Genomic DNA, 26,161 nt, shown 5'->3' with positions numbered 1-26,161 from the left:
AAATTTTTTATACCAAATTATTTTGCTAAGTTAATATTTTCAAAAGAAAACAAAACTTACTCAAATAAAATCAAGATTTTACTCAAATAAAATTAATATTTTACTCAAATAAACTTACTATTTCAGTTGAATAAGAGCCTCAAACCCAGTAGCCGCTGCCGATTCGAGCTCGAGCAGAAGCGAAATAGGGTTAATTGAAAAAAGGATTTTGTTTTTTAGCAGAAAGGTGTAGCGATTTGTTTGGAGAAAAGATGTGCGCTTTGTTCTTTAGTTTGGAAAAGCATAAAAGTTAAGACTTTAGGTTATAGGGTTAATTGAAAAAAAAGTTTTGTTTTTTAGCAAAAGGGTGGAGCGGTCTGGTTGGAGAAGAGGAGTGAGTTTTGTTCTTTAGTTTGAAAAAAGATAAAAATTAAGACTTTAGGCTGACTATTGTGTATTTGTGTACAACAGTACAAGTATTAAAGAATTAAAAAAAAAATAAAAAACAGAAGAAGTGCAGAAGTCAGTTTCAAACTTGGAACTTTCAAGTAACTAAAGTGTTTGAGCAGGTTATAAAACCAACGCGCCTAACTTGCTTTTGTTTATTGAGGGGGCCAGATAAATTATTTAACGGGTCCCTAATGTATATATAAATATATATAAAATATATTTATAGTATTTTTCCCGAGACTAACAGGTTCCGATGACCCCCTAATCCTAAGGTAGGTCCGTCTCTGAATAGATGTATAAGAAATACAAAAAATATCATAAAGTTACACATTAAATAATATTTGGGAGTTATGAACATAATTAATAGAGGATTTATTGGGGGAGAGAAAAAGTTTGAAAGAGACAATAATTAGATATTAAGATATCTAATAAAGAAACGGTTATTGTAGTCTTACAGAGATTTTGGGCTACTAAAAATAAGATAAATGGAAAAATGAGGGGGGAAACTCAAAAAAAAGAAGGAAAAAAATTAACTTTAATAAGTTTATTGGTTAAAGATAGGTACCAACTCACATTTCTATTTCGCACAATAATATTTATATATATATATATAGATATAAATTACTTTTGTATTCGCTAAAAACACGTGTACCGCGAAGTTTGTAACCTATACAGCATATTGCACAACTATTTCAGTATAACATAAAATATTTCAAGAATAACTATAGCAGAAAATCATCATTTTAATGTTAAATATTAATTACTTTATATGAATATGAAGTAAAAGCCGTATTAGTTAGAAAATAAAATATTTCAATGGATAAATGAATAACTTTTGAAGAGAATGCCTTGCAAAAATTAATTAAATAAAAAAATACAGGAGAGGCAGAAACACTATTGACTTCTAACGTTGAGTGTACCTCACCCGCCCCATATTTTGGGATTAGGGTTAGGGATTTTCAGATCTGAAAACAACCAAAAGTCAACAAGTTCATTCCTTTCAAAGTTCCCCATATATATATTCACAAGTCAGGGTTTTTGAATTAGGGTTTATTTTGTGTTTGAGTGAAGTGCTTTGGGTGTACAAGAGGGTAATTTTGAGCTGCCAATGCAATTTGATTTGAATTTGGGAGATTTTTCGGTTATTTTTGGGCCACCGAAAAACCTGCACAACAATGTCTTGGGCAAGTCCAGAAGATATCTATACCTCTACTTCTCTTGCTAGCTATCTTGATAGTGAGTTCCTTTGTCTTCTCATACTTCATTATGTTCTTAGTTTTTTTCTTTCCTCTAATAAAATTGGGCCTTAATTGGAGTGAAACGGGTTCCAAATAGAGCAGAATGAATATAGGCGATTCATATAGCAAAATGGAACTGCTGGGGTTGAGAATTAATTGATTGAAGTTTGAGGCTAATAATATGTTCCAGTCAGTTTAAATTTTAAAAAAAAATTTCGATCTTGGTTTAATTGTCAGAATGGGTGTGTTCTTACTTAGTTGTGGTACTGGTTATTGGATCTTTAGTGATAGTTTTGATGCATTTTTGGAGGATCTGTCAATGGGTCTTTAATCTGATAAAATTCTCCTGATGCAAGCTCGGTTTTCTGAATTAGAATTCCGTTGAGATTATATGATGAGAAAGGCATATTTTTGGTCAAATTTGCTGGTATAATTACCTGTTTATATATTGTCAATTGAAAGAAATAGCTTTACCAGAATAAGTGTGATTGACTTGAACTCGAATAACACATTTATTATCACTTTCCATTAGCTTAGCTCATAATTTAATGCTAGAATTCTGATAAAAATACCTTCTTTAATGGAAAAACTTAATACCCAGAAAATGTTAAAAGAGTAAATGTTTCCTCTGCTTAAAAGAATCAAAAGGGACGATGAGATACCTTGGAAACTCATCTTGAAGGTCTTTTTATTTCTTAAAAAATAGAAGAAATACCTTGGAAACTCCTCTTAAAGGTAGAATATATCTCTTCTAGGATTTCAGTGTCAGACTCTTTATTGGAGAGGGGGAGATGTAGTTTTTTAATATAAACGGTATAAGGATGTAGCTTAAAAAAGATTCACTACCTTCGAAAATGCTGCCTGGTGTGTGTCGGATCCTCTAGAAGTTATTCATTTCTTGGAGGATCCGACATGGGTGTAGCGATACTTTAGAGGATCCGAGCAACAGAGATCCTAGCATTTGTCTGTTCTTGAATGTTGGAGAACTGATTATCCTGTTAATTTCGAGGGTGGCTAGAATTTGACTAGGGTAGAGAAAAGTAGCAGTAAAGGAAATCATCAATTGACAGATATTTCTATATGCGGTCCCGAGTCTTTCTGTATGAAGCATTGACGTCTAAACTGTTGCTGTATATCATAGTGATCTAGCTCGGTGGACTTTATTCTTCCCCCTCTGATAACAACAAAATCGGGAATCCAAACTAGAGTAAGAATTTGGAGAAGTAAATGCGGAAGCAATAACAATAAGGATTTGAACAACTAGAATTGAAGTGCAGAAAATAAAGGATATGGTAAAATTCACGGAAATAATTCCAAGAACTTCCAAGAACGCAAGTTCTATAGCCTTAACAAGATTCAAGCAACAACGTTTTGATTTATTGAAGAAATCAAACGCCTTTACTTAAAAACAAATCAAATCAATAGATTCGGATCTTGACCGCTTTATGAGCAACTTGAGATAACTTAATAACTAGTATTAATCGCCTTCTAAGAATACCACAAAGTAATCAATGCTATCACAATAAAGAAGTTATCTTACTACCTTGAACTATAAACTAGTAAAGGTTGAAAGATAAATCTCAAAGCATAAGTAACAAAGGTTCAAAAGAATTCTCAAAGTATAATATTCTTAATCAATAATGAAGTGCCACAATAAATGAAACGAACTCCTATTTATATGAGTAAAAAGTCCTTAGAATTAGTTAGGGTGGCTGCCAAGACAAACTTTAATATGAAGGCTAAGCTAAATACTAGAAAACATAATACAAACTAATAAAAATAAGAGTGGACGTCCAAATTCCTTTGGGGAAGATTTTGGCCTTAAAACTACTAGTTTGAGCCATTGGTTTGGACTCCAATTGGGCTCCTTTTGAAACACCCCCTTATGGACCTCTTTTAAGCTCTTCTGGGTGCCCTTTTGGTGGACTTCACGGGCTGATATTGTAACCCAATCTTCCCCATCTTGGACTTCAATTTGGGCCACCAAATAATTATAAGACTTGGACAATTCATTTCCTTTGGGCTTGAGCTCTTCCTCTACAATTAAAAACTTCTTTATTTTCCATTGAAGTCCAACAACCTTAGTCTGCAATTTTTTAGCTTGAGATCTAGTAAATGACCTTTTTGGAGCTTCCAAAACTCTATCTTGTTTTTGATGCTATCATTCCCCTCTTCTTAAAAAGAATTCGTCCCCGAATTCGATCCTACATCAAACAAACAAGTCAGCAACATTGAATGTAGCACTTACTTGAAACTCACCAGGAAGGTCCAGCTTGTAAGCATTGTCTCCAATCCTTTAAGGACTTGAAATGGGCCATCTCCTATAGGATGCAACTTTGAGTTCCTTTTGGAAGGAAATCTCTCCTTTCTAGAGTGAACCCAAACTAAATCTCCAGGTTTAAAAATAACTTGTTTTCGAGCCTTATTCTTTCTCAAGGCAATTTGCTCATTTTTCTTCTTAATTGCAAGCCTTGTTTGCTCATGAAATTTTTTCATCATCTCAGCTTTTGTCGTACCATCAAGATTAGCAATATCATTAGTAGGTAATGGTAATAAATCAAGGGGAGTAAGGGGATTAAAACCATAAACAACCTCAAAAGGAGACATATCTGTAGAAGAATGGATTGTTCTATTGTAAGCAAATTCAATCATAGGTAAGTGATTTTCCCAAGAAGTTAATTTACCTTTCAAAACAAGCCCTCAACATGTTTCCTAAGGTTCCATTAACTACTCACTTTGTCCATCAGTTTGTAGGTGACAAGAAGTAGAAAACAACAATTTAGTGCCTAACTTCCCCTAAAATATACGCCAAAAGTGGCTCAAAAACTTAGCATCCCTATCACTAACAATAGTTCTAGGTATACCATGCAATTTAACAACTTTTACAAATAGATCAACAACATGTAAAACATCATTAGTCTTTAAACAAGGAATAAAACGAGCCATTTTGGAGAACCTATCTACCACAACAAATATACTATCCTTACCATACCTTGTTCTAGGCAAACCTAACACAAAATTCATATAAATATCAATCCAAGGTGAAGTAGGAACAAGTAATAGCGTGTAAAGACCATGTGGTAACACCTTAGATTTAGCTTGTTTACATTCCAAACACTGTGCACACATTTTTCAACATCTTTTCTCATTCTAGGCCAAAAGAAATTTTCAGCAAGTATGTCTAGTGTCTTTTGACAAGAGGGGTTGCTCTGATGGTAAGCAACTTCCAGTTCCAACCAAGAGGTTGTGAGTTCGAGTCACCCCAAGAGTAAGGTGGGGAGTTCTTGGAGGGAAGGATGCCGAGGGTCTATTGGAAATAGCCTCTCTACCTCATGGTAGGGGTAAGGTCTGCGTACACACTACCCTCCCCAGACCCCACTAGTGGGATTATACTGGGTTGTTGTTGTTGTTGTTATGTCTAGTGTCTTTGGGACTCCAAAGTGACCCATAAGCCCTCCACAATGTGCTTCCCTTACAAATACTTCGCTTAAAGAGCAATTAGGGATACACAACTTATTTTCCTTAAAGAGAAACCCATTTTGAAGATTAAACCTCTCAAAAGGACCCAATTACAGATACACAACTTACTGTGATTGCGAAGTAGAAGCCTGGGCAGTTATGGTTAAACAAGATACAACTGGATCACAATTACAATGTACTATTTGCAGCAGTGCCGAAATATTACAACGTGGTCGCACACATGACTGGATACTTTGGCAAACCTCATGCTTTACAAGAGTTGGGAATGCTATAATGTTCAGTGTACGTACCAGTTGCGTTGTCTTTGCAATGTTTAGTACCTAGGTCGATTTGTGATGTCAATTTTGAGTGATATTTACTCAAAGTTGACAATAAGTGTTATGTATTTATCATTTTCTATTTCCGTACTCTTTGTAATAATTTATGGTACTTTGTTCGTTATATATATATAAAAACTACTTCTAGGCTCAGCGCCTATTGGATTTGCCAAAAAAAAAAAAATTACAATCTGCAAAAATCTTGCCAAAATCAACATCATCAGCATAAAGTCCCTTGATTTGATCAAAACCCATCAATTTAGAAGTCAGAGTAGAGACTAAGACATACCTTCTTGAAAGTGCATCAGCAACGACATTCTCTTTCCCTTGTTTGTACGAAATTACATAAGGAAAAGTTTCAATGAATTCAACCCACTTAGCATGCCTCCTACTCTTCTTACCTTGACTCTTCAAGTATTTCAAGGATTCGTGGTCAGTTTTAATGACAAACTCTCTTGGCCACAAGTAATGTTGGCATGTGGCTAAAGCCCTTACCAAAACATATAACTCTTTGTCATAAGTGGAATAGTTCAATGTGGCTCCACTCAACTTCTCACTAAAGTAGGCAATAAGTTTAGAATCTTGCATCAGAACAACACCTATTCCTTTGCCAGAATTATCACATTCAATTTCAAAAAATTTGGAAAAATCAGGCAATTGTAACAATGGAGCAGAACATAACTTTTCTTTCAACAAGTTAAAAACATCTATCTTGTTCTTTTCCCATGTAAAAATCTTATCCTTTTTAATAATTTTAGTTAAAGGAGAAGCAATGGTGCTAAAGTCTCTCACAAACCTCCTATTAAAACTAGCAAGTCCATGAAATCTCCTAACTTCAGTTACACTTTTGGTTTAGGCCATTCTTTTATTGCTTTGATTTTCTCTTCATCAACCTCAATTCCTTTAGAACTAACTACAAAACCCAAGAAAATCACGTGATCCACACAAAAAGTACACTCTTTAAGATTAGCAAATAAAAGTTGCTTTCTAAGAACTTCAAAAACTTGTTTTAAGTGTTCTACATGCTCTTCTAAAGTGTTAGAAAAGATCAAGATATCATCAAAGTACACCACTATAAATTTTTCATGAAAATCCTTAAAGATATGATTCATTAATCTCATAAAAGTGCTAGGTGCAATAGTCAAGCCAAAAAGCATAGCTAACAATTCATGAAGCCCATATTTGGTCTTAAAAACAGTTTTTCATTCATCTCCAGGATTCATTCGAATTTGATGGTAATCACTTTTTAGATCAATTTTAGAAAAGATTTTGGATCCATGTAATTGATCCAACATGTCATCAAGACGAGGAATTGAATGGCGATACTTTACCGTTATCTTGTTGATTGCTCTATAATCCACTCACATCCTCCAAGTTCCGTCCTTTTTGGGTACCATTCGGACAAGAACAGAGCAAGGGCTCATGCTCTCTCACAAAGTCTTTCTCAAGCAACTCCTCAATTTGCCTTTGAAGCTCTTTTGTCTCTTTTGGATTACTCCTATAAGCATGCCTATTTGGGATTTGTCATCCAGAAACAAAATAAATTTGATGCTCAATGCCACGTAAAGGTGGCAATCCATTAGCAATATCTTCAGGAAAGACATTTTCAAAATCCTGCAAAAGAGAAGAAATACTACTTGGCAAAGAAGAAGTTAGTAACTCAGAATTAATCAAAGCTTTTTTGTAAGTAAGTAGTATTATGGACAACTCCTCTTTTCTTGCATTTAAACACTCTTTGACTTTTATATAGAAACTATCTTTTTTCCTTTCCTTAGCCTCTTTCCTCTCACCAATGCTTTTTATTTTTTTCATTCAAACCCCTTTTTATCTCCTCTCAAATTGCGGCCCTCTCCCTCTTTTTCACGATCGTATCTTTTTTTTTTCTAACTCTTAGCTTCCTTTCTTTCTTTTCCCTCAAGCTCACTTTTTATTCCTCCCCTGGGTTTTCCCATTGCTATCTCTTTTGATCTTCAAACACTTGAGAAGGAGATAAAGGTGCAACAGTAAATTTCCAGCAATTTAGCTCAAGAGAATATCTATTCTTCATTCCATCATGAAAAACATTCTTATCATACTGCCAAGGACGACCCAGTAAGATATGACAAGCTTGCATAGGGATTATGTCACAAAAATATCATCCTCATATCTACCAACATTGAATGAGATCATGCATTGTTTGTTTACCACTATCATTTAACCATTGGAATCTATAGGGAATAGGGTGTTTCATGCATGCAAGTCCCAGTTTTTCCACAAAGTATGAACTCTCCACATAGCATAACTATCACTATCATAGAACAAGTTTTCCTTTTTATCCCACACCTAGTATGAAATATATTCTCCCTTTGTTCTTCACTATTGCTTCGCAAATTGATAGTCATAATCCTCCTAACTACCCCAATCATGCCATCATTAAAAGGTAATTTCGCTTCATCTTCACTCACACCCCGCTCATCTTCCTAATTTTTTCTCTCGTATTCTCCACTCATAATTTTCCTAGCTACCCCAATCATACCAACATGAGGTAGTTCTATATCATCTTCATCCCCTTCACTCTCATACCCTCCATCTTCTCTAAGATTGATGTTTCTTCTACTTGGACATTCATGCGTCATATGTCCTTCATTTACATTTATGACATTGAATAGAACTAGAAGGTGTAAAAGGTTTTACCTCTCTCTTTGTTCTCAAATTTACCTTTATCCTTGTCTTCTTGAGGTCTAGAAGAACTCTTCATCTATTGATTCGGCCATGGCTTCTTGGAGATGGTGTTTGACCGACCTTTCCACGAGTTAGTTTGCTTTCTTTTGATTTTCTACCTTTACAGACAAATAAACTAACTCATATATTGTTGTAATTCTACTACATCAGCTATTTCCTTATTTAAAACCTAGCCATTGTAGCCTCTTTTTCCTCCATATAATTAGCTTGGATCATAGCCATATCCATAGCCTTAAAGTATTCATCCACAGACATAGACCCTTGCTTCAATGTTTGAAGACATTGTTGTAGCTCTCTTTGAAAGTGTGATGGCACGAATCTCTTCCTCATCATCTCAGCCCAAGTAGCAATTGGTGCTTGTCCTTCTTGCAATATCTCCCTAATAAGCTTTTTCCACCAAATAGCAGCATAGTTAAAAAACTCAACAACAACAAGTTTAACCTCTTTACTCTCAAAGTAATTGTGACAGTCAAAGATGGCTTCAACCTTCCTCTCTCAATCAAGATACAAGTCTGGATCCCTTGTCCCTTGAAAGATGGCATCTTCATCTTTATACTACTTATAGTATCATCTTCTACTCTACCTCTTTGTCCCCTCTTATCTCTTCCCACCCTATCAAAATCATTATCATTAAAATCATCTATAGGGTTTTCTTGATTTACAATGGGAGCAAGGGTACGTTTCTCCTAGCTTGGGGCCTACCATTATTTTCCCTCCTACGTTCAGCTATTGTATCATTTTGCTCAGCAATGGTGTCTCTCATCTCTTGAAATTGCAAATTTCACCTTTCGAATTGTTGATGCATAGCTTGTAAGGTAAAATCATTTCTTGCTTTGATTTCGGCTTCTTGGAGAACCCTTTGTTCATCATCACTACCTGTACGCGACATCTTAAATAATTAAACTGTATCACACAAATTGGCTTTTCCCTCAATTCTTCTCACACACTTGCCTTTGCCTTTTTTCCTCTCGAAATAACCTTTGAACAAAATACTTTGTAGATTTATAGTTAAACCCAACTCGTATGAAGTTCTTAGTAGTAAAATGTAGATTTTTGGGGAACGAATGAGAGAAGAACCAAGTCCTAGAACTAGTAGGCTTAGTTGAAACAAGACACGAACAAAAAAGAAAAAAATATATATTTAGATTAGAAAGTAAGAAAAATTGAATTTTTTTCTTATGTTTGAAATCTAGGATCCCTTCTTCTTGTTTCCTTTGTTAGTTTTTGGAAACAAATTAGATACAAAAGAAATTTCTTGGAGAGCGAACAATTCTTTTTTTTTTTAAAACTCATTTTCGTTTTTTTTTTGTTGCTTCTTTTAAACTCTTTTCTTTTCAAGTTACTATTCACGATGCTACAGTACGTGTTTCAACCGAGCCTAATAGTTCTAGGATTTGGTTCTTTTTTCATTCATTCCCCAAAAATCTATATTTTACTACTAAGTATGAGTTTTTAATTATAAATTTACAAAGTATTTTGTTCAAAGGTTATTTCGAGAGGAAAAAAGGCAAAGTGTGTGTGAGAACAATTAAGGAAAAAGCCAATTTATATGATACAATTTAATTATTTAAGATGTCGCGTACAAGTAGTGATGATGAACGAAGGGTTCTCCGAGAAGCCGAAATCAAAGCAAGAAATGATTTTACCTTGCAAGCTATGCATCAACAATTCGAAAGGTGGAATTTACAACTCCAAGAGACGAGGGACATCATTAATGATCAAAATGATACAATAGCTGAACTTAGGAGGGAAGTTAATGTTAGGCCCCAAGCTAGGAGAAATGTACCCCTTGCTCCCATTGTAAATCAAGAAAACCCTATAGATGATATTGATTTTGATAGGGTGGGAAGAGATAAGAGGGGACAAAGAGGTAGAGTAGAAGATGATAATATAAGTAGTATAAAGATGAAGATGCCATCTTTCAAGGGATCCAAACTTGTACCTTGATTGGGAGAGAAAGGTTGAAGCCATCTTTGACTGTCACACCTACTTTGAGAGTAAAAAGGTTAAACTTGTTGTTGTTGAGTTTTCTAACTATGCTGCTATTTGGTGGAAAAAGCTTACTAGGGACATATTGCAAGAAGGACAACCACCAATTGCTACTTGGGCCGAGATGATGAGGAAGAGATTCGTGCCATCACACTTTCAAAGAGAGCTACAACAATGTCTTCAAACATTGAAGCAATGGTCCATGTCTGTGGATGAATACTTTGGCTATGGATATGACTATGATCCAAGCTAATTGTATGGCTACAATGACTAGGTTTTAAATAAGGAAATAGCTGATGTAGTAGAATTACAACAATATATGAGTTAGTTTATTTGTCTGTAAAGGTAGAAAATCAAAAGAAAGCAAACTAACTCGTGGAAAGGTCGGTCAAACACCATCTCCAAGAAGCCATGGCCGAATCAATAGATGAAGAGTTCTTCTAGACCTCAAGAAGACAAGGATAAAGGTAAATTTGAGAACAAAGAGAGAGGTAAAACCTTTTACACCTTCTAGTTCTATTCAATATCATAAATGTAAATGAAGGACATATGACGCATGAATGTCCAAGTAGAAGAAACATCAATCTTAGAGAAGATGGAGGGTATGAGAGTGAAGGGGATGAAGATGATATAGAACTACCTCATGTTGGTATGATTGGGGTAGCTAGGAAAATTATGAGTGGAGAATACGAGTTAGGAAGATGAGCGGGGTGTGAGTGAAGATGAAGCGAAATTACCTTTTAATGATGGCATGATTGGGGTAGTTAGGAGGATTATGACTATCAATTTGCGAAGCAATAGTGAAGAACAAAGGGAGAATATATTTCATACTAGGTGTGGGATAAAAAGGAAAACTTGTTCTATGATAGTGATAGTTATGCTATGTGGAGAGTTCATACTTTGTGGAAAAACTGGGACTTGCATGCATGAAACACCCTATTCCCTATAAATTCCAATGGTTAAATGATAGTGGTAAACAAACAATGCATGATCTCATTCAATGTTGGTAGATATGAGGATGATATTTTTGTGACATAATCCCTATGCAAGCTTGTCATATCTTACTGGGTCGTCCTTGGCAGTATGATAAGAATGTTTTTCATGATGGAATGAAGAATAGATATTCTCTTGAGCTAAATGGCTGGAAATTTACTTTTGCACCTTTATCTTCTTCTCAAGTGTTTGAAGATCAAAATAGATTATGGGAAAACCAAGAGGAGGGATAAAAAGTGAGCTTGAGGGAAAAGAAAGCAGGCCAAGAGTTAGAAAAAAAGAGAGAGGGCATCAATTTGAGAGGAGATAAAAAGGGGTTTGAATGAAAAAATAGAAAGTCCCGGTGAGAGGAAAGAGGCTAAGGAAAAGAAAAAAAGATAGTTTCTATATAAAAGCCAAAGAGTGTTTAGATGCAAGAAAAGAAGAGTTGCCCATAATGCTACTTACTTACAAAGAAGCTTTGATGAATTCTGAGTTACTAACTTCCTCTTTGTCAAAGTAGTATTTCTTCTCTTTTGCAGGATTTTGAAGATGTCGTTCCTGAAGATATTCCTAATGGATTGCCACCTTTACGTGGCATTGAACATCAAATTGATTTTGTGCCTGAATCATAAATCCCAAATAGGGCTGCATATAGAAGTAATCCAGAAGAGACAAAAGAGCTTCAAAGGCAAGTTTAGAAAGGCTTTGTGAGAGAGAGTATGAGCCCTTGCTTTGTTCCCATCCTATTGGTACCCAAAAAGGATGGAACTTGGAGGATGTGCGTAGATTGTAGAGCAATCAACAAGATAACGGTAAAGTATCGACCAAGCTCAATCTCAAAGGAGATGAATTGTCCAAGTTTTACAATTATTTGGTGGCCAAATTGAAGTCCAAGAGGAGGAAGATTGGGTCACAAAATCGGGCACCCAGAAGAGCTTAAAAGAGGTCCAAAAGGGGACTTATTTTTATTAGTTTGTATTAGATTTTCTAGTATTTAGCTTAGCCTCCCTACCTAATTTTGTCTTGGCAGCTACCATACCTAATTTTAAGGACTTTTTACTCCTATAAATAAGAGTTCTTTTCATTCATTGTGGCACTTCATTATTGATTAAGAATATTATACTTTGAGAATTCTTTTGAACCTTTGTTACTTATGTTTTTAGATTTATCTTTCAACGTTTACTAGTTCAAGGTAGTAAGATAACTTCTTTATTGTGATATCATTGATTTTTTTGTGGTATTCCTAGAAGGCGATTAATACTAGTTATTAGCTGTTGTCTCAAGTTACTCGTAAAGCGGTCAAGATCCGAATCTATTGTTTTGATTTGTTTTTAAGTAAATCCGTTTGATTTTTCAATAAATCAAAACGTTGTTGTTTGGAACTTGCGTTCTTGGAATTCTTTCCTTGAATTTTTCTATATCGTTTATTTTCTACACTTTAATTCTAGTTGTTCAATTCCTTATTGTTATTGCTTTCACATTTACTTCTCCAAATTCTTACTCTAGTTTGGATTCCCGACATTGTTTGTTATCCCCCGGGGGAGGGGTATTTTCCTAGTAAAATGTTGAACACTACTTCAAGAAACTCATACACCTGTTATTTAGTGGGATTTTGCTGGGTTGTTGTTGTTATAAGGCTATGAATCATAGACTGTTTGCAAGTACTGATCTACATGGAGATATATTCCTGTAATCTTAAGAATTTGCTATTTACATCCTTGACAGAATAGTCAGTAAACGAGGCGGTAGCGTCTGTGTTCTCATAGGGGGCAAAACGTGAAGTGGGGAAAGCTGCTCACAAAAGCTTTAGGCTGGGAGGATTCATATTACTACTTGTAAAAAACAAACAGCATACAAGTTAATGTTGTCATAGTTTTATAGCATGACCTAACCTGGTTTTAGCTCCCTAGGCTCCATTTCTTTCTTTTCTTGTTTTGACTGAATATCCTTCACAGAAAAACTTCTTGTGTTGCTGAGAGATGGGCGAAAGCTTTTGGGAACACTTCGTTCTTTTGACCAATTTGGTAGGTTTCTCTTGTCATCACTTCAGTTTTACAGTAATAATTAACCAGCTGAAAGAAATGCTCTGTAATTTGTAGCTAATGCTGTCCTAGAAGGGGCATGTGATCGTGTTATTGTTGGTGATCTATACTGTGATATTCCATTGGGTCTTTATATTATCCGTGGGGAAAATGTCGTGTTAATTGGCGAGTTGGTATGCATTGCTCTCTCTCTCTCTCTCCAATTTCTTTGAAAGCAAGATTGTTTTTTATTTTATATTCCTGCACCCTTTTGCCTCATAGATTTTCTTCTGACTGATAAGGACGTAGATAAGGAGGAACTTCCACCCCACATGACTCGTGTTCCTGAAGCAGAGATAAGAAGGGTATGATCCCATTGCTCTTCGTTTGACTAATTAGATGCTTAATGGTCATATTGGAACATGAGAATGCCTTGGGTCCACTATCTGTCTCTGCTGCAACTTTAGGTTTATATTTTTCCTAACATTTTTTAACTCCTAATCTGACTCTTGATTCTTAGGGAAGATGTGAATATACCCTACTGTAAATTTGAAATCTTTTAATCATGTTGGGCTTCAAGTTGGTGTTGGTCTTACTACATATCAGTAACCTTATTCCATTTTGCACGTGTTCAGTCTGATTAAATCCGTCATATAATTTTTGGTTTGCAAATATCAGAACTAGAAGGGTCTGTCTCAGCAGGTTCTTTAATGTTAACTTTGTCAACAACAACAACAACAACAGACCCAGTGTAATTCCACAAGTAGGGGTCTGGGGAGGGTAGTGTGTACGCAGCTTTACCCCTACCTTGTACAGGTAGAGAGCTTTTTAATTGTCAATTTCTCTGAAAAATTGTCTATGAGAAGTTAGTGTCATATAAGTAAAATTTATTAAATCAGAAGTTGGAATGCCCCCTGCCACTCCCAAAAGACTAATAAAATATGAAGGGAGTTATTCTGCGGTTTTACTTTAATGTTGTCCCTTTTATATGAACATACTTCTAACAATGTAGGGTTATTGAAGAAGGAAATTTTGTATTTAGTGCTCTATAATAATCACCAACTCTTATTTAGTGTCTCTGAAAATGGGCTTGATTGATCTTTTATTGAGAATTCTGCATCCATGAATCATTTTAGCTTGTTATTACGGGAACACTAGCTGTCAAAAGTCTGTTGGCCTCTGGTTTATTTGCATGTTGCTTAAGTTGTTGACCAGAGCCTTCTATTGTACTTTTGCACTTCTTGTCTGTCTGCATGACCCCTTCTTCTTTTAATAAAATCACTTGCTATACTGATAGGATGTTGGAACCTATTAAATGATAACATACAGATATTTGATATCACAAAATTCCGCACACCCCTCCCCCGCCCGCGAACCACCACTATCCAGGAAGCGAATAGGTCTACCACACTATTGGCAAGATATAGTAAAAAGCTTGCATTCCATAATTAACTTCTTTTCTTGAAACTCATGAATTATATAAAGTACCTTGTTATCCAAAAATCAAAGGAATAGTATAGTATGATAATGTTTGCTCCATTTCCTTTAATTTTATATCTGCTTTACATGTGTATTATCTGGATATGATCCGAGTTTTAATCTGTTTGGTTCTGTCTAACTCTCGTTATGAATAATGCATCTGTCTATATCCACCAGGCCCAAAAAGCAGAAAGGGAGGCGACAGATCTTAAAGGTTCAATGAGAAAGAGGATGGAATTCCTTGATATGGACTGAAATTTCTTGCTGATACTGGGTTCTGCTTGGAATCATGCCATGCCTTGCGCAAATATTATCGCGGTAGCTGGGTGGTGGCAAAAAAAGTAACTACAAATGGATTTGTCTTTTCTCACTGGTGTACCCTATTTGGCAGTGCATTGTAACATCTACAGTAAATAATTGCAGTTCGGATGGGTAAACAGGAGTTGATACTGCTATTATCTTTTTATATTTTCTCCGTTAGAATGCTAGACTACGAAGATGGTAAACGTTATCCAGCCTTCTTCCATTGTCTTCTAATTCTAGTGTGGTAGAACGTAAACTTTTATGGTTGATTGTATAGACTGAAATGTGGATTCAGCAATTTATCCCGTTTAAAATAACAGCTAATTTTGCTTATATTTCTGTGCTTGGTGTTCATTGCATTGCTTCGGAACTACTCTAATTTTAAGGTAATTGGTGGTGTGTTTTCCTTTTTTGATAACAATTTAGCATATAAACTTTGGCAAGTCACCTATAGATATCACCTAGAGTGTAACATGAATCTTGAATTTCGTCAACAACTTGACCCTTGTTTGAAATTCTTAATTTATTTGAATTTTTTCTGAAAGAAGAGAAAGGAAAAGTACATATAGGCTGGATGTTTATGTGTATTATTATTCTTTCTAGTCAAAACTCAAAAGGAGTCGTTTTTCCTTCTCTGTATTATGAGGCGTTTCTTTAAAATCCGTAGTAGGGCAGAAAGTGAATGAAAATAAATAAATAAATAAATAAATGGAATGGTAGTTTAATTTTGATGAATTAAAGGAAATTAACTAAAAGGTTAAGAAAGTATTCTCGTCTTTGATTGCTTTCCAATTGGAAAGTACTACTAGTTGGAATATCTCGTTCATAATCGATGTTTACGCAACTATATTAATTTTGTCATAGTTATAGTTAAGTGATAAAATGTGGTGAAAATGTTTGTATTCTAGAGTTTCATGTTGTCATTATCCAAAGTTCATGGCACGTATTGTCCCCTTTAAATCTAGGTATTTTTCTTTCAGGTTACGCCATCATCGAGCTCAAAAGCGCGCTTACCATGTGAACTTGTGTTATGTCTTATAAAGTACGTCACTTTCCCCTCTCATTCCGATGTGGGATTCTGTGTACGCCTTCTTCAGAAGCTTGCCAGCCTAGAAGTTGATCAGTCCAACTTGACCAACCCTCATCAGCCCGCCCGCCCTCCGTCATGGACATCACACATGTCATCCATGTTGACATAGAACTCGTTGCACTAGTCGTCCCCAGGTCTTGTTGGTCAGTGATTTTGGCTATGAAATAAATGAATATTTCAAAGACGTGGTCGTTCTCCAATTCTATTCTAGAGTTTTCAAGTCTTTTATGTTGACATAAACCTCCTCGTTGATGTTAAACACATGCAGTCTTAAATGTCAGCAGCCTTGACTCAGTAAAAAGGTTGAACGGAAACACTAAATTGATCAAAGAAGGTCCAAGTAGTCCTTAACTGGCTAGTCAATGCTTCTACCATTAACCTAGAAGGAATGTACTTGATTCGTGGGTGTTACTCTTGTTTCACCCCCTCTTCTTTACTATTTTTCTTTACTTCAGGATTTAGAGCTTAAAGACGACCAACTCATGAATTTATTAAAACGTGGCAAATTACAATTCGTAAAAGAGAGAAGGATAAGCAATTAGATGAATAATTTTCTATAATCGGGGTCGACAAACCAAGTTCTCTATACCTTATACCTTGAAGTGTTTGTTTTATTGTTTATACACCAAACCTAGAAACAAGCTAGGGAAAATCTTCTATGTTACCCATTCTGAGTTGTTCCTTCAATTTCCTACCATACATTATTAGAATGCACATTGCAATTCTTTTAATTGGCGGCCGAAGACAAACTCTTTAATAGGCGGCCTATTATAGGCCTTTGAAAATTGAAGATCGATGAATCAAACTAGAAAAGATGGTTGACCAAGCGTCAGCCTAACTTGACTTTTCAAATGTACAGAAGCAAGAATCATGTTTTCCTGAACATGGTAACGTAGGAACTAGGAAAGACCAAACAACAAACAAACAACAAAACCCAGTGATTTCCCATAAGTGGGGTCTGGGACGCAGCTAAGGTTGTCCAACGGGACGGGCCGTCCCGTCCCGTCCCGTCCCACTTAATTTTAAACGGGATGGGCCCATGTTAAACGGGACACGGGATGGGCCCATGTTAAACGGGATGGCCATTTCGTCCCGTCCCGCTGATCAAATTGTTGATTCTGATTGGGATTAATCAAAGAGCTTACTAAAATTTTAGAAAATTTTTATTATGCTACAAAATAATTTTCTGGTATATATTATCCTACTATTACACAAATATTATGGTATATTTGTGGAATTTTCTGTTGTATTTGGTAAGTATAAAACTAATCCAACTTATGCACCGGCCATTAATGAAATGATTGCAAAATTTAAAAAGTATTTTTTCCCTATTCCCCAAGTTTATTGAATTTCTACTATACTTAACTCATCTTTAAAATTAAGAGGTGCAAAGGGACTTGTTCGTAAAATTTATGAGAATTTAGCAATTCAAGAAAATGAACAACCATCTCTCGAAGAATGCCAATCTAACATATATTATTATATTAGATCAATGTTTGATAAATATAAATCTATGTAAACAACAGGTGGTGAAACTGCTCCTTCTACTTCTAAGTCTAGAGTAGAAGTTCTATGGGAAGATATGGATGATATGACAGGTTTTGATTCCTCTATTGATGATGAACTTGATTCTTATCTTAATCAAGGATTGGAAAGTATTAAAGACGAAGAAGGCAACGAATAACTTTTGGCATGGTGGAGGGAGCGTGGGAAGGCTTTTCCAACACTTTCAATAATGGCCCGAGATATCCTTGTTATTCAAGCATCATCAGTAGCATCGGAGAGTGCTTTTAGCGCGGCAAGATTTCAAATCGGAGATCATAGACATTCATTAGCGGAGGACAGCCTAGAGATTTCCGTATTATTCAGAGATTGGATTAATTTAGAAAGAAGAAATCTTGGCTTTGAAAAATTAACCACTAGGGAAGAAGAAGAATACAATGAGATACTTAGCACTGGGAGCGATGACGGCATGGAACTCATGGAACATCAATCAACATTGCCAATTCCAGAATAATGTCCGAGAGAAATTATAGATAAGTTATAACGAAGTTATATAGGAGCTTACAAATATTAGTATGATAATTTGTAATTGGCTACTAAGAGGCCTAGTTCAAACAGAACCCTTCCTAGAAGGTGGCTGCGTAAATTAGGTGTTCTTCAAAAGAATTATATTTGTATGTGAGATTTGAAAGTTCTATTAATAAAATAAAAGGCTCTAAGCGTTGAATTTTTTTTATGAATTGTCTTACACTCTTACTTAGTTACTTAATGGCTTGAAATTATATTAAATAAATTATCACTCTATTATAAATTTATAATTACTAGAATATTTCATTACAAGTCTTTTGTTTTAATATTTTATAATTCTTTACTTAATTTCCTAATTTCCGTTTAATTTTTAAGTTTATTAAATAAGTCAAAAAATTAGATGTTGCAAACTTTAAAAACTTAGTCATTGTAAAAAGAATATCCGTTGCCAAACTCAATGCTTAAATATTTTTTTTTTAAAAGGCACTTAAGGCCCGTGAACCCGTCCCATCCCGTCCCGTTTGTTAGCGGGACGGGATGGGCCTACCGTTTCGTCCCATTTGTCCCGTCCTGCCACCGTCCCGGCTAAATGTCATCCCGTCCCGTCCCGTTGGACAACCATAGACGCAGCCTTACCCCTACCCTAGAAGGGCAGAGATGCTATTTCTGGTAGACCCTCGGCTGGAGAAAGTATGAAAAAGAGTAATGGCAACAAGTAGGAACAACAACAAGATAAAAATAAGATTGAAGTCAAGAAAGTAGTTAAACCCTAGGTAGTGATAGAAATCTATGAATAAAAGGATATCATACTAATACTAATGCTAGCGAACTAAGTAAGACAAAGGGAAACACTCGACTATCTACTAACATTCTAACCTAATCTTCCACCTCCACATCCTCCTATCAAGGGTCATGTCCTCACCCAACTAATAGAAAAGAACTACCCTCTTAGTCTAAAAGGTACATAATGGAATGAAAATAAATTTTTAAAAAAGCGAATGTAATAATGTTGTGTTATAACCCAACGTTTTCAGGGCAGACAGTATAGAGACTGAAAATAAAATAGAGTCAGGAAATACATCGAGAGAAGAGGTGTGGGAAGATTGGAACTGCAAAAAGATATAATACAACTTACAACCTGTTTGGCCATGCTTGTTTTTTTTTCTCAAAAGTACCAACAGTACTTTTATTGAGAAACAGTTTATGTTTGGCTAATTAATTTGAAAAACACTTCTAAGCAGCAATTACTGTTTGACCAAACTTTTAAAAACTGCATATTTTTCTCAAAAGTGCTTTTTAGTATTGTTAGAGAACTACTTTTTTCTGCTTTTGCTTCTCCTCAAAAATACTTTTTTTTCTTCCAAAAATCTTGGCCAAACATTTCAACTTTCATTTAAAAAAAAAGTGCTTCTAGGATTGGAGAACGCAAAGCTATTAGTCTTGACTTTCAAATTTTGCTCACTTCAATCAGGACTGCAATAGATGATACATTTGGAGACAAGCAATCAAATGTACTTCAGAGAGAGTTCATTAACACTATGCTCCTTGTGAGCAAGCAGGGATTATCCAGTTTTACTATGTTCTGATTGTAGCAAATGTCCAAAATTCCGTTCTTCTTTTTTACTTTATATTAAATAGGCGTGTTAGGAGTTAAATCTCTAGCTTGCAAGATGCCAAAAATAGCACCAAAGGTCCATGTTCTTTTCATTTTGAGACAAGGTGCATTCATGTTTGAGAGAATTAAACAACCAAAGTGAAGTTGTGAAGATTTCTTTCCATTCCACTGACAAAAACTTAACCTATAAACAGTACGAAGAAAACAGCAAGGAAATATTACTCATAAATTATGACATTGTTAATGGAGTTCCGAAGTCTAGTTTGCTCCAAAGACTTCAGTTGTTAGGGATAATGTCCTTAAGAATGTTGCCTTCAATGTTCAAACTAATTAAGCACCTGATAAAATGGCATGGGCTTAAGAGGGTGACCTACAAGGATAAATGAAACTCTGGACTCAATGATTCAATGGCTTGAAAATTTCAGAGTAAAACCAAATACAACAATTTCAGATATGGACAAATAGAAAAAAAATCTAAAATATGGAAGAAATACAACAACACCGTGGCTTACAGGACAGGAGCATTCAGGCAGAGGCCAAGACTATCATAGATACAGCTAATCTTCCGAAAATTTTCTGCAGCGCGCAGCACATCATACAGGAATACCGTGGGACAATACACAAACTCCATAAAAACCAGAATGCCAGAACCTCAGCTCCTAAATGACTCCACAAAAAAATTCAAAGAATGTCCTAAAATTTTAATTAGTGAAACTTTATCCTTTCACTGAGATCTTCTTCTTATGTGTTGTGAAACTTGATATCCCTCAAAGAAATCCAAGACAGCAGTCTCAATGTCTTCACCAGAATACTTGATGTAGTTTTCCGGATGCCTTCCGCTCTCAATATGACTCCTGAACCTTCCGAGAAATGATCGATAGGCTGGGATCAACTTCTCGGATATAGAAATACGCAGCTCCTCCCGGAGCTGAGTATCCGGGATCAACCATGTGGACTGAGTCCTATGAACCTCTTCAAACATAGCATTGAACGTCTTAAACCGCTCTCTCAACGCACTCTTAGACACCCCAGATGAAAAACTGCCTTTAACATGTAAACCCTCATCTCGCAAACAATACAAAACCCTCACCCAGGTTGATCTCTGGTAGTTAATAGCTGCTTGCCTGAATTTCCCCGTTAATTTCTTTAAATAATCATCCCCTATCATCTCCCTTAACTCAGGTGAGCCTTTAATCTTCTCAACAATATAATGTACATTGTTCATCACAAATAAATGTGCCAAAGAAGTATCTTTATAGTACTTAGACTTACCTTCAAGATTGAATTGCAAAATCACAGTAATCCAGATCAAATGAAGCGCCAAAGGGGTCTGTGATTCTAGCTCACCAAAATCCATATCAGGGGTGTTAGGATCACTAGAATACCTTGAACCTGTTGACGGCTTAGAGACAATCAATTCAAGCATAGTCTGGTTGTAGTCCGAGATTAAACTTATGTAGTTCATGACATACCTAGTCAAGGGATGAATTGTCCCTCCAGGGACAGGAACCTTGGAAGGTTCTCGAAGCACTGCATTTTCAAATTCTGATAATATCCCTCTTGCGGCCTCCGCTAACCTAGATAATATCTCTACAGCCTGAACCCTAATTGACTCCGAAGATTTTGAATCGAAAACAATCTCAATATCAAGCAGTAAATCCGATAAAGCATCATGAAGATCCAATATCTTAAACAATTTCTCTGGCGATCGCCGACTAATGCTAATGGCTTCCGCAAAATTGAAGAGCTGAATAGCTGGACCTTTGATTGTCTCAGTGAAACAAGCATCGTCCGTTGCAGTGCCTAAGCCTTCGAAGATTTGCTCACAGAGCTTCTTTTCGCTAGCAAAAAGTATCCGAACGCATACTTTTGCAGCTCGTATCCACCGTCGGATCTTAGTTTCTAGGGTTTCCCATTCTAATCTCTGGATATCTCCGATGCTCAGTTTCTCTATTCCGAGTTTCCGGAAGCTTGAGTCCACTGCAGACTTCCGTACACTGCCATACACCTGAATACACTCCCGGAGGTACCCAGCGGAAATCATTCGCTCGGCGATGCATCGAAGATCGTAAATTGCATCGGACGGCATGAGATCGATTTCACGGATGCTATTTGTAGATCGATAGCTTCCGCTGCTGTTACTCTCTTGATGCTCCAACTCCTTGGTCAACGGCGAGTCAACCTCATTGTCGTTGTAGTCTTCGTTACTGGTGTCAGTAAGAGATTCAGCTTCCATAGGAGTTGTGTGAGCGATGAGTATGTTGCGAAACTCGTCTTCAAGCCGAGCCATGGCGATCTGGATTGCACTATTGGCTTTGCTCTGGTCGTCGGAAAGTGTAGCGGACTCCATTGACCGTTGGATTTCATCGACGGCTTGCAGGTACCGATCGATCTCGTAGCGATTGCCGGCGAAGATCATCTTCTCACGAGCATCTTCCGACGCCGTGGAATCCCACCGGAGGATTATCTTCTCAGCTGACTCGAATGCGACGACGTCGTTCTCCGGTGGTTCCATAAGTATCCCAACTTTGAAATTCGGAATCTCGAATAAAGTTTGTGCGCTTAGAGAAGAATTTGGATGAAGACTGAGTGATTGTAATGAAAATTCTAAAATGGAGGCGAGGTTGAATTTGAGAGTTTTTTCTTCTTCTCATCAATTTCTATTTGTAGTGATATTAATAATAAGTTGTACTTTTCAATTAAAAAATAATTTATTCTACTGTTTGAAAATAGACTTCTGCCAAAAAAATAATGGCTTCACCGGCGAAGGAATCATTTGGATATTCCGATCGCCGATTCAAGTGGTTTTAGAGGATAAAGAAAAGTTATGTGGATTGGGGCGTGGAACTTTGTCCTATGTATGCGTCTCTCTCTTTTTACTGGACAACAAGGAGAGATAATTTCACTTTGCATCACAATATTTTGAATTCAACTTAGGGGTGGGCATATTTCGGTCAGATCGAACAAACCGATCGAATCGAATTTTTTTTAATTTTGATTTCAGTTATTCGATTTTTTCCGTCGGTTTCCATTTAAAATTTTAAAATTTTAATTTTTCGGTTCGGTTTTCTGTTATTAATTTATTTAGTTCATTTAATCAAAAAATTGAATTATTAGCATATAAATTCTTTAAGTTATATATAGGCTAATCCCATAAATAATAAATTAATACTATTAAGTCCAATCCATCAAAGACCCAACCCAATTAAGTAAGTCCATCAGCTTCCTAATTTTAAAGACTTTCACTCTATTAAAACTTTCACAGCATATATGATAGTATAACGGGAGGATTTCACACAGAGTTGTAATTTACACTATTTTTGAATTTTATGATCCATAATAATGTGCAAAGTTTAGTCTATTTTTTTTATTTTATAAAAACAGTATGTTCAAGAAGTCCGAAATTTTGGAAAAAAATAACAAATTCGCCAGTCCTATTATTACATAGAAGGAGCCCAATATGATAATGTTGAAATCGAAAACCGATCTGAAAAAACCCGAACCGAAATTAGAAAACCGAACCGAACCGAACTTATTTCAGTTCGGTTTCGGTTACTACCTTTACAAAACTAAAAACCAAATAACCGAACCGAACCGACCGAACGCCCACCCCTACTCCAACTTACCAGACCTTTTGCACACAAGAACCAGTGGCGGCTCATAATATGGGACCTGAGGCGAAAATAGAAAGCGATACCTTAATTTTTTAAAATTTTTTCCTCTTCTAATTTATCAAAATCTAAAGAAGTTATAATCAGTTTTAATTATTGTCAATGTCTAACCAATTTGTTTAATCTCTCTTGTGTTATCATGTTGGGCTTTATTGATTTAGTTTTAAAAAAAAATTTCAACCGAGGCAACTGATATAAAAATTATTAACAATAATTGAATTAACACTTTTTACCTGATTGAGTTTGCCAATTAGACTATGCTTCTAATTACACAGACTCTTAGCACTTTTAATTCTAAATCTAAGTTGAAATAAATGATATTGTAGTAACTACTATGTTTCAAGAGTCATTCAATATTAGTGACGAATTTTAATAATTACTTGTCAAAGTAGCTTGAAAATTATCTACAAAAGCACTCAAAGAATTTTTTTTCTTCTAAACTAACATTGTAAGAAGATCGATTTAAGTTGGGATGAATTAAAAATAGGAAATAACTCGTAACTATAATTTAAGATGGGTAAAACTTTTAGCTATAACTATTTTAACCAAATAATTTAAAAATTCTTTCAATAACACATAATTATTAAACATTATATGAGTATATATTATTTATAGATTTTGGGCCCCTAAGTATTTTAGGAGCCTAAGGCCATTGCCTTAGTGGCCTTAGGCTCCAGCCGGCCTGACAACAACATTCTTATAAGTGAGGTCTATGGAGACCTTATCACTAATTTGTGAAGAAAGAGAATTATTTTTGATCTAGACCTTATCACTAATTTGTGAAGATAGAGAACTGTTTTTGATACCCTCGGCTCAAGAAAGGTAGTAAATAGAAGAATTCATGTAAAGAGAAACAGTAACCTCAACTAGAAAAATAAGATAACTGAAGCAAAAGAAACGACAGGTAGTATTAAAATACAAGAATAGGAAATACAAGAATATACTAGTGCTACAAGTATAGAAAGGCAGTACAGGTACAAAAAAAAATTTACGTTCGACTACTCACTAACCTACTATCCTAATCCTCGACATACACTCCCTCCTATCAAGGAGATCATGTCCTCGTCAAGCTGAAGGTGTGTCATGTCTTGCTCTCATTTGTTTGCACTTAATAAAGGTCTGAATCTTAACCATTCAAATCTCACACATTAAGTGCGCTTATTTTTTATTCAGATCTTAATCATTAATTTTTTTTTCTCTTCACAACCACTTAATGGGTCTGAATAAGTCTATATGATTAAAATCTATAACAAAGACTTAATTTCATTAAGATGCTATTATTCACATTCATTATTGACTGCCGCCACCGCCTACCATTACCAACTACCAGTCTACCACAATGCCACCCACAACCACCATACTGAACCGCCACCACCACCATTATCATCCTCAATCATAGCCACCATTATCGACTACCACCACCCACCATCCCCACCACTCTCACCATCATCATTTTCAACCACAACCAAGACTCATCCGCCTTAACTACCACCACCCACCACCACATTCCTCAATCACAATTACCACCACCACCTGCCATTACTAACTATCACCAACCCACCACCACTATCCTCAATCATAATAATCACCACTACCAATTACCACTAGTTACTATCCTGAACCACCACCATCAACCAAACTACCACCAACCGCTGCCTTTAGTCGACATTCACAAGCACCATTGTTAGCCATCGCCATCAATAACTACCATAAAATATTGTATTAATTAGTATTTCATTTGAATTTATATGTTTATTAATTTCTAAATAAAGATTTTTTTTGTACATTCAGATGTTAAAAATCAAATAGTGTTAATCATTTAGTATTCAGATCTTAATACACATCTTAATATTCAGATGTGTATTCAAATTCAGATGTCTTAATCATAATACACATCTTGATATTCAGATGTGTATTCAGATTCAGATGTCTTAATATTAAAAAAAAAAATTGAGGCCTAATCACCTCTACCCATACTTTTTCGGCGTACCTCTACCTCTCCTTGGCCCCACCGTAGCCAAACCTTTCACCCCTTCTAGCTCATCGGGGCATCTGTCTCCTCTTCATATGTTTGAACCATCTCAGTCTCGCTTTCTGCATCTTGTCCACCACGAGAGTCACTACCACATAAGTCAGAAGTCAAACAATTTAACTTTGCCAAATTAAAATTAAACTGAAAGTATATACATAAAATAAATTTATTCTGTATCTATTAATTTAACGTAAACACATATACGAGTAAGCTTTTACCCCATTTTGATTGAGTCATAAAACCTTTATCCCAAACAGCTTTGATTTTTGAAATAATTTAATTTACATTTGTAAACTTTATTTATATCAGGTTACACCATCTATATCAAGTTTTAATGGGTTGATATTAGTAAAAGTACATTTACCCAATTCCAACTATTTATTGTTGTCGTGTTGTTTACAATATTTAACATTTTTGTTTACACGAATCAACATTGCTCTTCTTTTTACTTATTTAAAATGATCATCAATGAAATATTTTCACATTAATTATTAGACTAAGAAATAGGCGAGAAAGAAATGAAGCCATAAACAACAAATTAGCACAAATTGAATAGTTAAAAGGTAAATGAAAGAAAATCTAAGTTGCATTCAATATTGTGAACTACGCCGGAAAAGGAATCCATAATTGATGTCAAATGAGGCTTCGAAAGACAAAGTACAGAATTTTAATTTTACGTTATACAATCTAGAAGTAACTAGTAACTTTTTCATGTTGAGAGGAATTAAGTGCAGTAATTCAAACTAACATTTAATTTGTTATGTTGACCT

The 26,161-nt window shown here is 35.5% G+C and overlaps 2 protein-coding genes across 2 annotated transcripts; one reads left to right on the top strand and one right to left on the bottom strand.

Annotated features, from left to right (window-relative positions):
* The first annotated feature begins 1,293 nt into the window (after positions 1-1,293).
* On the top strand, positions 1,294-15,285 carry LOC107809229 (sm-like protein LSM1B). Its single transcript, XM_016633825.2, has 5 exons — positions 1,294-1,665; positions 13,105-13,173; positions 13,249-13,364; positions 13,473-13,535; positions 14,827-15,285. Exons 1-5 carry the CDS (start codon positions 1,605-1,607, stop codon positions 14,902-14,904), a joined length of 387 nt encoding a protein of 128 aa, XP_016489311.1. The 5' UTR covers positions 1,294-1,604; the 3' UTR covers positions 14,905-15,285.
* Positions 15,286-20,069: 4,784 nt separating this feature from the next.
* Positions 20,070-22,600, bottom strand: LOC107809230 (exocyst complex component EXO70A1). The gene has a single exon (XM_016633826.2). The coding sequence runs from the start codon at positions 22,201-22,203 to the stop codon at positions 20,413-20,415; it is 1,791 nt and encodes a 596-aa protein (XP_016489312.1). The 5' UTR covers positions 22,204-22,600; the 3' UTR covers positions 20,070-20,412.
* Positions 22,601-26,161: the final 3,561 nt, after the last annotated feature.

Source organism: Nicotiana tabacum, chromosome 22 (genome assembly GCF_000715075.1).
Source record: "Nicotiana tabacum cultivar K326 chromosome 22, ASM71507v2, whole genome shotgun sequence".
Taxonomy (NCBI): Eukaryota; Viridiplantae; Streptophyta; class Magnoliopsida; order Solanales; family Solanaceae; genus Nicotiana; species Nicotiana tabacum.
Note: the sequence above shows the minus strand (reverse complement) of the source record. Positions and strands in the feature narration are given on the sequence as shown.